The sequence below is a fragment of the Plectrocnemia conspersa genome, unplaced genomic scaffold (genome assembly GCF_051122295.1).
Source record: "Plectrocnemia conspersa isolate PC_06_02 unplaced genomic scaffold, ASM5112229v1 ptg000004l, whole genome shotgun sequence".
In the NCBI taxonomy this organism is placed as follows: domain Eukaryota; kingdom Metazoa; phylum Arthropoda; class Insecta; order Trichoptera; family Polycentropodidae; genus Plectrocnemia; species Plectrocnemia conspersa.
In genome coordinates, this window is record NW_028277168.1 from 8,511,539 (window position 1) to 8,523,814 (window position 12,276).

The window sequence follows — 12,276 nt, forward strand, 5'->3', positions numbered from 1 at the left end:
AGTAGGAATATCAATATTTTTAGTAATTTTAAATCGATCCCAAAGCTCAGAAAAATGAATGATCTATTTTGTACATCCGAATTGGCATAAGTTTGAAAGTATTTTTCATAAAATAAAAATATTCAATATTCGGTTTTTCTATAATGAAGGATATTATTTTATTTCACGCCATTAAAATAATTTTGTCCCAATTTTTGTAGTAATGTTTTCAAATAATACTGCAACATTAACAATAGTAACAATATGGTTTTTCACTGTTTAAATATAAATATTACCTGAATACCTGCAATCACTTCCAATATTTTTTACGAAAATATCCGCACCCACATGATTAATATGATGAATTCCTTTCACCCTTATTATTTCTAATTAACTCTAGTTTACTTTTATTTAAAATGCGTTTTTTGTTTATTAATTATGTTAATCGAAGAACTTTACATTATAAAATGTAAAGTGCTCAAAAATTACATCCAAATCACTCAACTGATTGCATATTTTTTTTAGTAATGTAACAAATTAGTATCCCCTCGATATTGAATAAAATAAAATTAAATAAAAAAATATATGATATGCGCGCACAAACTATGCACGTGATGCGTTTGCTCTTGTGTTTTTGCGGCGTTTTTGTAATACAAAGTGCTCAATCCTCCTGTGTAAAAAAGGGTCGCTAAGGGTTCACAGTTTCTAGAATTATATAATACGTACATGTATCATCACATTTTATTTTATTTTATATTCCACATTTGTGTCTGTGGCCAACTCGAATTTAACAAAAACGAGGAATATAAAACTTTTATACAAAATTATTAATATTTTCACGAAATATGAAAAAAGTATTTTATTAATTAATTGAACCTTTTTGAATTTTAAGGAAGAAAACATACATAAATTTAGTCAGTTTAATGTAAAGAACCACCAATGTTCAGGACATTGGTTGTTTTTCCAAAAATTGTGTTATTTTTGCCAGAATGTTGGTTTTACGATTCTTTCTTCAGCGAAGCTTTTAGAGGATATCCAGCATTATCCATTTTAACAATAAAACAAATTTCGAAAATAGGGGACGTTGCCACTTTTTCATACAAATTAATTTTTATTTAATCCTATTATTTATCGCTTGAGATATTGGTAGTTTTCCACTATACTCATTTACTCTACATTTATGTTTTATAGGATAGTGAATATACCATTATTAAAAATATAAATTGAATGTCTGGTATTCATTTTAACATATATTTATATTTATTTTTATGGCAAACTATCCAAAAACGCGATACACTTCATGGACAATATCTATAACCAAAATTTCGCCATAACTCAATTTAAATATTTCACATCCATAAATTTATACATATTTCGCTGCGTTCCGCTGAAGGTCAATATTAATGAAAACCTTTACCCAACAGATGTTTGTTGTCCATTAATTTTATGCTTATTTTATTTGATTGATAAATATTGCGTAAAATGAAATAAAATAAATAAATCATTTAAAAAAATCGGTGTTAAATTTTAGACAAATCCAATACTGGTATGTAGATAATATATTGTGACTTAATATGTGTTATATAACTATATAACTAGCGTTATTCTATGTATTAAAACCAGGACATCCTTGTCTCGAGAGATTCGATTTCACCAAAGATATTACGAGAGACGATCCTCATAATAATATGCAAATTTCATAACCGAAAATTTGCGACTCGTTTTGCTTAGAGCGTTTCCGATATCAAATTTAATTTATTTAAAAATCGGCCCTCGTGACCTAATACGCAAATAATATAAAAGTGGCCAAAAGATTAGGTCCATCATACATGCATCAGATCATTGCATTAAAAGTTTTTTGAGGAGCTGGGTGGTGCGAATTAGCTGGGAGTTGCCGAGCGACAGTCCGCAACTCTTCATCGATACAATGAATTATACAACAATTTAATTATTAAAAAGCCCTATAAAAAAGTCGTATTAAAAGCTGTTGACGCTTTAAAGTTTTGACATAAAATTTTAACTTGTTTAAAGCTACATTCACCGATGAATTATCTTGCGTTGGTTTGTTGTTGTACCACTACTGATTTGACCGCCAAGTTCGCGGTGAAAGCGAACAAGAAAACTTGATTGTGGAAATTCTGTTGATTCGCCTTAATAGATCTTCGTCGTCAATGGTGATTTACATATTTTCTATTAATAAAAACCGACCGGTGTTTTGGACGGATTGGGCAATGGCGATCATTTGCGTGCGCGTAAAAAAGTTACGTATCGTAATAATAGTTACACGTTAATGTGTGTGTGTGTGTGTGTGGTAAAACCAATATAAAATTGATTCACGTTATAGAGTACGGTGACTTACCATACCAAATGTAAGCCTTTTAATAAAGTAGCATAATTATTAAGAAGAACAATTATATATAAGATACTGCAGCAAGGTCCCATTTATCATAAGTATGTAAATATGATCATGAAGGCTACGACAGGTTATATATGTAGCAAAACGCCACTCTCCAATATGCATTTTTTTAGATATAAATACTATTTTAAAGAGCTTGATAATATTTAACACTAAATCAGAATATTTGGAACGTAAAGATTTAATTTTGCGATTGATATTTAATACAATTAAAATACAACATAAACTTAAATGTATTTGGTGAGTCAGTGAACGTGTTTTTCGATTCCAACATCTGCTTCCCTCTTCGGCACCCAATGCGCGCAAAAGTTATTTTAGCCTAATACATTACATTTAAATTTTATGATGATCAGCCTAATTTGTTTTAAAATAAATTAATTGTATGTATTTATAAATAACATAAAATTCAAGGGAAGCCATGTTAATATGAGTGTGCTAATTACTTATTAATATTATTTTTATACATGTGTAGTTTATTTTTATATTAATGTGGACTGATAAGTGTCAATATTTATGTTTGCGATGGTTGATGATTTGGTCCTCGTGCCAAAACTTCCGCCAACATCTTCAAATAAAAACAAATTTTCATCAAGTCACGAGCATTAAACCAAACTGTTGACCAATTTGGATTCAGAATTTCAAACACGGAAAGAATAGAGTTTGACAGCGTAACGAGCCGAAATAGTGTTTGTGCTACACTCTTGGAGTGGAGCTTTCGGCTTGAGGTCAAGCTACGATTGAGGTCCAAGGAGACAGGCGACAAAACACGTTTCCTGCTACCGATTATGACACGTGGTTCAACGTCTGGAGGGACCGTTCGATGTCCTTCTTCGGCGTTGACCTCAGGTTAATAGAATCATCGCCCCTCGCGGGGGTAACGAATCCCCGAATAATGCGAGTGTTGTCACCCTTAAGTGATATTGACTGGTGATGGTTTTCCTCATCAGCGACGCCTTCAGGGTCACGCATCATGAACTTGATCCGATAACCGTGTTATGATTCACCATCGACGCTTGAACTAGATAAATTGTCGTATTTTGCTCATCAGGAGCTAATAGAAGTGACATATTGCGTGAATCGTGACGCATCGATAATTGGATTACGATACAGATTAATAGCAGTTTCAAAGTTTAGATTAAGTATTTTGTTTTTGACAGGTGTCAACCAGAAAATATATGATGTAAAATTATAGGTACCACTCATCCATGAGCTAGCAGGACTGACGCAACAGACGATGGTGTGCTGTCTGATGCAACTTCTGTTAATTATGGTGCATGGAATCAATACTATATGCGCATAAATTTAATTTAAGATAGATTTCTTAACCCTTTGACCGTGGATGACGCCTATAGAAGTCATCAAAAAAATTTCCAATATGCACTGGAAATTTTCATGACACCTAAAGGTGTCATGAACCTTTGAGCATTGTATTTTTTTGTTTGTATATTAATATTTAAATAACTTATGGTATAAATAGGTGTTCCCCACATATCGGAATGGCGCGCAAAAATATCAGCTGCGGTGAAAGGGTTTAGAAATACTACCTATTGAACAGGGACTTCAATGCAGTATCTTTAACCAACACAAGGAGACCTCAAAACCACCCACAGTCAATGTATATACTACAGATTTTGATTCTCGATACTTTTTCAAATCATAAAGGTCTCCAAGATAAAGATTTAGTTATATGATAGATAATATTTTACAGTGCAAAATTACTCTTGTGATTATTTTTTTATTATACGTATAATAAATATGTTTATCAAATTTATTTATTTAGTATTCTTTCCTTATCTTAGCTTTTTTCTCTTTTTTATTTTTTTGGCATAGCATAGTGTTAGTCACTATTGTGTATTTGTATTTTTCTCGTTAAGTTTTTCATCATATTGTGTTAATTTAAGCATTCTTGAATCAATGATTCCAAATATTTTACAACTAAATATTAAATTGGTAATTAATAAAATAAGTATTAATCGATGTAAATTGGTTAGATTTGACAAGACTCGTATAAGAGATATGATCTGATAATAAACTGACTTTTAATCAATAAATAAACTGTGTTTTAAAAGATAACCCTAGTACTCCTACTATTCGTACTACACATAATTATATTACTAAACATAACTTGTGCTAGAAGTCTAATAAAATATAATTCATTAATTAATAGAATCCGTACAAAATAAATTATAAACATAATTTCACTTACATTATTAAAATTATTTACGTCACAATTTTAAATTTAATTTATTATGAGATTTTATAGTATTTTTCAAATATTTAATAAAATATTGAACTGCCCTGAATTGATCAGTATGATTAATATAAAATCACACACCAGATCACATCAACAAAATTAATTTGATATCGATAATAATAATTCCGATTACGTGGGAATTCCATATTTTCAAAATTACATCAGCTTGGGGATCGATGCGGTGTTGATAGAAGTTGTCTTGTGCTGACTTATCGATCACGCGTTTATTTTTATAAAAGGCAAAGTTAGCTACTTTATAAATTATTTTTGTTTATGTTTCATAGAAGTCAGACGTCTTTGGAGATTGGTTACGTAAAGTGGGAAGCGGCTGCGTCCTCTGTCTTCAAGTATCGATTGAAGCTCGGTGTAGTTCCGTTTGAACTCTCGTGTGTTCAAAGTGATTTCCGAATGAAGTGTAAATGTACGTGCTTATTATATACGCTGGCTGGAATAGGGATTTATCTGCCATTCCTACTCGCGAAGTCTGCACCAACTGCGACGATTTGGGATCGAATTATATTTGCTATTTTCTTTCGCAATTTTTTATTAAATATTAAAATAGATTCACATTATGTTCATGATCTCTATTGACATTCCGATCAATGGATTTGAGCGAATTGCAAATAACTCTCTATTGCTTCAATGCCGTTCGAATATCAATAGCTTTGTGCGCACTACTCTGTGATCTTGACCAATGGTGTAATTCTTAAAAAAAGTACCGGGACGCTACGTTTATGTAAACCCAGATACGATTACCCTGTTTATTATGTTTGCTTCGTTGTGAAGTATGTTTAAAATTGCACTGTCATTGACTATTTAATTAAACTAAAAAAATTAACATATCTTATAACAATTCGTACCGGAACACCACAATAGCAATAGCGTAGTCCGAAACGTCTCAGACTAATAACTCTGAAGTTACGGGTTCGAGCCCTAAAAGGAAAGCTCTTAATATTTATTGATATATTGATTCAACTAGTAGTAAATATACAATAATCATTATCTAAAATCGTTCATTATTTATAAATATAATTTACCTAAATCTCTTCATATTGATTATTTTCAGTAAGAAATATTAATATCAAATTCTCTTTTATTATTTTAAATTATGTATCTCTTGTTTTTACGTACATACATATATATAAAATTAAACAAATCATAATATTTTTCAAATTAATAAAATTTAATTTGTTTTTTTTTCTTCAGAATAGTAATATTATTATCATATGCTTACGTTTTAAGTGTAAAGTTTAAATTTCAGTAAGTAACTAATTATTATTATAAAATCTTCATCTTCGTTCGACTCTCTCTCTACTTCTTTCTCACATAGGTCGTTAGTCCATCACACGATAGAGGCCCGTCTGTCCCAGTGTGAGAGAGCAGGGACATAATTTGTGGGGAGGGGCAGCTGAGGACATTTCTCCCCCTTTGAATTTGGCCATAAAAATGCATGTCATTTAATGAAATATGAATCATAATGAAATCGAAATATTAAAAAAACAACCACGACTAGCCAACTTTTGATAAACCCCCTCCCCCCTCGGAAAAAGCTGAAATGACATGATTAAGCTCAATATTCATACGTCATAATCAACTCCAAATTTCTCAAAATAGTGGACACATGATCTGCAATTAGCAAGCTACGAAAAATATCAAAAAGTAATTCATTGGAAATGTTTATAACTAGCAACGAAGAAAATATCAATAAATAAAATGGTTTTTATTTTCTCTAGTTTCATTTGCTAATTTCATTTTCCGATGATTTTTAATTGATATATCATAGAAGTTCGTAAATCGTAATCAATGTATGATTTTGAAGCCTAGTACACACTAAGAGATTTTGCTGCATTTTATATATTACGGTAAAATATAATATATTGAATGAACCAATCTAATATTGCATATTAAAAAAATTTAGATACATTCCTGTTATCGGGGGCCAAATGTTCTGAATAGCGCTCACTCGCTACCGCTCGTTCGCACCTTACCATAAACATGTATTTATGTAGCAAAATATAGTTGGCCGCCTTCACGTGTCATTTTTAATGGTATTTTTAAGGGTAGGTTCAAACGAGCGGCAGCGAGTGAACGTTGATCAGAATATTTTTTACGTCATTTGATCACACAACTTTACTATTTTTTTTCTGGCTCCCTATTATTGTGCACTCTTGACTACCATGAGCGAAAATCACTGCGAATTTATGTCAGTCGGAACTCAAACACAAATACAGATTCCGGTTCGAATTGTTTATTGCGTGTATAGTGTGCAGGTGTTTTTCGTTTTCTGGGAATTCCGTTTCGCTCATCGAGTTTTATTTTTCCTCTTTCGAGATTCCTCAAAGTGTTGATTGACGTTCTCCGTATTTTAACAGTTAAAGTATCGCGAATTAGTGATGAAATTTTACGTGGATTGTAGTATAATGATATACCAAATTCTAACACATGATATGACACACTAAAAAAATAATCGAATGAGCGATATGGTGTGATGTTTTACTGATGTCATATTAGTTCGTATTAAGTTATACAATTCATATGCCAAAAACCTCAGGTCTGACGTCTTAGCTCTACCTGAATTTAGAGCTTATACATACATATGTACTATTTTTGTACGTCTTTTGCTTTAATAGCTAATATAAAGCAAAAGACGTACAAAAAAGCTCAAAGCACTCGACCGAAATTTATGGTTTATTTTGAGACTCAATATATTTATGATTGTTTTTTTTATTGTTTCAGTTATTGCCAGCATATTCACGATGTTCTCAAGCATCGTGTTCACTTCTTCTGTGATAAATTTGTTGCGCGGAGACATATCGGATTTAAAGTGAGTATATGCATATTTTTTAATTAAAAATAATAAGCCTCGAAAAATCAACTAAGCGTTTCTTAAATATGAAAATATAATTTTGTAATTACTTTAACCTTTAGAAGTCCAGAGGCATGTATCTCATGCCCAATATATTTTATATTTTCTGAAGCCATTTTAATTGATTTGATGTTATTTTATTAGTTATTCAGAGATACTACTATCAATATAATACGGTAGTAATTCCTAACCATTTTACCTGAAATTGTCATATTACTAAAATTCATCGTAAAATCTGTTAATCTGTCGATGGATTTTAGAAACAAGTTTTTGACCAGTCTGTGCCAACCGCTCAAAATCTAGACGTGTGATTTGATATCCATGGTTCTCAATTTAAAAAGTTTTGTTTTTACATTTGTGTACATATTTTCTTTAAATAAATTTAATTAATATTTTTAATTCAACTCAATATTTAAAGAGCATTAAATTCCGAATCGAAAAGTTGTACGATAGATTTTTGCGATACATTGTTCATGTTGAAGGATATCGTGTATAAAGGATGATCCAACTTCAGTTTCAGAACATTAAAAAAAACACAAATTTAAAGAATCTTCGGATATTTTTATGATGCATTTTATTAATTATGCATAATAATATAAATTAAATGGGCGCCTCTGTATTTTTCAGTGAAGTTATATTTTCACTACTGAAGTCCAAATACATTTCACCAGTAAATATATTTATGCTGAGAGGCGCTAATATGCTGATATAAAATGTATATAAAACTCAATTTGTCAATTGCGAAACGTCAATTTTCTGTTCAAACCCAACCCTAATCATATGAAAGTACCAAAGTTCATTAGGTCAAGTCCAAAATACAAGCTAAACCAACTCATCTATCAAAGGAAAATAAGCGGAAGATGAAGTACAGGGACGTCGCATCTCACATATTGCTCCATAGTTAATCTGCACATGGATATTACTCTATGTTTTAAATATATGATAGCTATTCTTACCGATGCTAATATTAAAGTATTGGTTAAAGTTTATTCAAACTGAATTTTGGTCAATAGGAGGGCGCAAAAACAATTATCACTTCTCAGAAGTCAAAAATTCACGTCAAAAGCAATAAAATCGTGTTGACGCCGTCGCAGTGGGAACGCTCGGTAACGAGCGTTCCCACTGCGACGGCGACGACACGATTTTATTGCTTTTGACGTGGATTTTTGACTTCTGAGAAGGGATAATTGTTTTTTGCGCTCTCCTATTGGTCAATATTCTGTTTAGATATGCTTCATTCGATGCTCACTTATTGTAAGTCGTAATATTGTTTTAATACGACCGCTATATAATCTAGCGTTTCCACTGCGACGGCACGATTCTACTGCTTTTGACCTAGATTCTAAACAGAGACTGAACTTGAATTTGTCATTTAATGAAAAATACTATAAATCTTCATTAAATCGAAATAAAAAAACGATCACTGACTAAACAACCTTTGTCCCATGGAAAAAGTTTAAACGACGTCCCTACATATTTACATTTTGAACACGCGTGATTATTGACAGCTGTCTGATTTACTGCTGCCAACATATGAAACTCGAATTGGATCACCCTGCCAATTCTACACGATTATATTACCTGTTGATAATTCACTTTTCTTAATTATATTTAACTAGTACAATCTGGTCTAACACAATCAAAAAGTATTTGCATCAAAGGACAAAAAATTTGATCCCTCTCAGGATGTGAATGTCCATGACCGTATGTTGTCCGCGGGCGGGCAGTGTCTTTAAGTGTCTGCTAGTAAGACCAGCTTCAGGGGTGCAAAGCTTGCTGACGAATCACAATCGTTGCTTCTTTGAACAACGAAATATGTATACGCTTTTAGAAAGTGACTTGATGAACATCTCGGAGGTCGAATTGTGGAAGGGGAATATTGTGACCTTACGGTGCTTTTTGTCTTCCGGTGATATATTCCCGTGACTTTTCGTAACAAAGAACTATTCATTCAATGCACCAGAGAATCCTTACATGTTATTTATGTGGAACCCTTTTTTCTAGTCGTAACGAAGGCTTTTGTGTGGTCCCATCCTTTACACTATTGTCTAGTTTATCCTTATTGATGAATGATCATTTTTGGTCAGTCATTAACGCGAGTTTTAAGAATAAGATCCCCCAAAGTAATAAAAAACAACAATAAATTCCGTGCGTTTAAAAATATGCTGTGTAAATTACAACTAAATATTATTTACAAGGATAGAGCAAAACATTCTTTCTTCTATCATTGCATTCTTGGGTGGTATTTTTCTGGTTGTAACGGGTACAGGCATAGAGTAAAGAATATCATATAATATAGAGCGGCATATAGGAAGAAATTTAGCGTGCTTTAAAATATTATTCGCCTCGTCTCTAGATCATTCACCCCTAACGCTTGATCGGTGGTGCCCATCTCCACACATTCGACAAACTTATTAAAATATGGCTTCCTGTTTAGTATTATCGTGTAAAAACACTGCAAAACAGCAGAGGAATTGCAATTTATCATTTCACATGTTACATTTTGCAATTATTTGTGTTATCTTAGGATTTTTTTTATTAAAAGTGACGCGTGCAAAATACGTCATTCTATTGGCATGATTTTGGCCTATGGTCGCCGTCTCTATTATATATATAAATTCTTTACTCTATGGGTACAGGGTTTACCCTAAATAATATGTAAGAAGCTTAATTTTTGTGTTTAAATAAAATGTAACTCAGTGGATTCAATAAGAAAAAGTTTTTGTCCGGTAAAGGTTAAACTAAAAGTATTTCATATTACACGCAGCTCATGATGCGAAAATTGAAGTGATGCGTGCCTGTGCTTACATTGATTGTGATGGCAATGACATTCGGTACCATTTGCTAATAACATACGTACAATTACATGTGTGTATGTAAACATATAGGCTTTTAGATTTACTAATATTGATACTATCACATATTCATTTTGTTCGATTATTCGTAATGATAAATAAAACTTATTAATTCTACTACAACTTAACGCATTATTTCTGCTTTGTGTTATTTGATGTTTTAGCTCATCTCTCTTTAATTTATTTTCAGTATAAAAAATAAATAAATAAGAAAATTTTCGCAGTTGCCAATCAGGTGCTGTTTCTTAATTTAGATACTTTTTCAATCATTTATTTTACAATCCTAAAATAAATATTCTCTGCAAAGAATAAAAATAAACATATTCGTATTGTATTTTTTTTATATACATATATAAATAAATCTAATAAGAAATTTTAAATAACTGATGAAAACGGTTTATATACAATGATAAAAATATATTGAAACGAAATTATTTATAGTATTTAATTATCTTCACATTTTTAATAAAATCGATAAAAATCTCATAGCACAGATTTGCAGAATTATTAGAGCCAAATACGTTTTTAAATGATTAAAATAATATAATACTTGCTACGCTCTTTTTGGGAAAAAGTTACATTAAATGTTGAATAAAATGTTACTGTGGATTCGATAAGTTTAAGGACTCGCCTGTGTAGTTTCTTCATCGTTCATTCAAATCAAAAAAGTAAACGTTGCCTTATAAATTCGTGTGTTATTTGCGAGTATTAGTAAAACAGACCTTGAGTGTAATATAGACAGAAAAAGTAAGCTGGGCAGCAAAAACATGCATTTGATTTATTCTTAAATGTGCCTTTTTATCTCACAGGCATTCAGTTGAGGTCGTTTGGGAATAAATTTCGTAACATATGTATTCATTAATTACTGATACAAGTCTTTTTTCGAAAAGTAATCTTTCAAAAAAACTATAATGCGCATTGAAAATAACCATATTTTTAAATTATTTGTGTGAAGGCGAATTCAAACGAATAAATATCTTAGCAATGTGTAAATACAATCTAAAGATTCCTCTACCGCAGTACATTTCCGGAACACGTTTTGAAAACGATACGTCCTCTGAGGTCTCGGGTCATGTGGTCGATCTTGCACCTTGCGGTCATCTTCGACTCGTCTCGTTACCGTTGATGTAACGAAAGTGAAATTGTTACATACCCGAGTCGAGCGTTTTTCTCCCACCGCCGACCACTTCATCATTAGCTCGCACACGCCATCGACGAAAGTTTCCAATGGCGTGCGTTGAACCTGACTCCTCCTGTCAGACTTTTTGTCATACCGACCAAGTTCGCGTGACGTCACCGTCTCGGGTTTTTACAGTCGTACCAAAGGTGCGCGGCGCGAAATCGAGTCGAAGAATGCACTTCCTTAGAGCAGTAACATAATCACTGCATACTATGAATGTTTCTGACTCAAGATCAACGAATTACAAACTCGCATAAAAAAAATCAGTAATAAATTTGGCTCACACTATCGATCACGATCGCAAACTTACTGTAATGCTTACCATTGTCGACTATTATATCAACCCTATTTCCATTGATTTTTTTATAACTTCTATGTACGACCTACCTCAGTTTTAATTAATCATCACGATATTCATCCGTGAAAATAGGATATTCTAAGAAAACCTAATCTATGCTAGTCGATCGTAATTATAATTTTATAATAATCACTAATTCCGATCTCACAGACACGTTAAAAATGGTAAAACATTATGGTTTATCTAATTAATAAATTATTTTATTATATAATATTTACTTGTTCATATATGAGGAGAGAATAAAATTATTTTATTTATTTATTTATACATTTAAATTAAATTTTGACCATCATAACCTAACAGGTTTTTCCAATGCGTCACGATGGTTGAAAACAATAATTGTATTATTTCAATACACAAAAAAATAT

The 12,276-nt window shown here is 31.7% G+C and overlaps 1 protein-coding gene across 2 annotated transcripts in view; it reads left to right on the forward strand.

The window, feature by feature from the left end:
- The window catches only part of Hmgcr (HMG coenzyme A reductase), a 68,871-nt gene that overhangs the window by 49,061 nt on the left and 7,534 nt on the right, over positions 1-12,276 (forward strand). For both annotated transcript variants that reach the window (XM_088183885.1, XM_088183886.1), the window contains exon 3: positions 7,386-7,473. In XM_088183885.1, the coding sequence (XP_088040011.1) occupies positions 7,386-7,473 (88 nt within the window). The remainder of the gene's footprint in view (positions 1-7,385; positions 7,474-12,276) is intronic.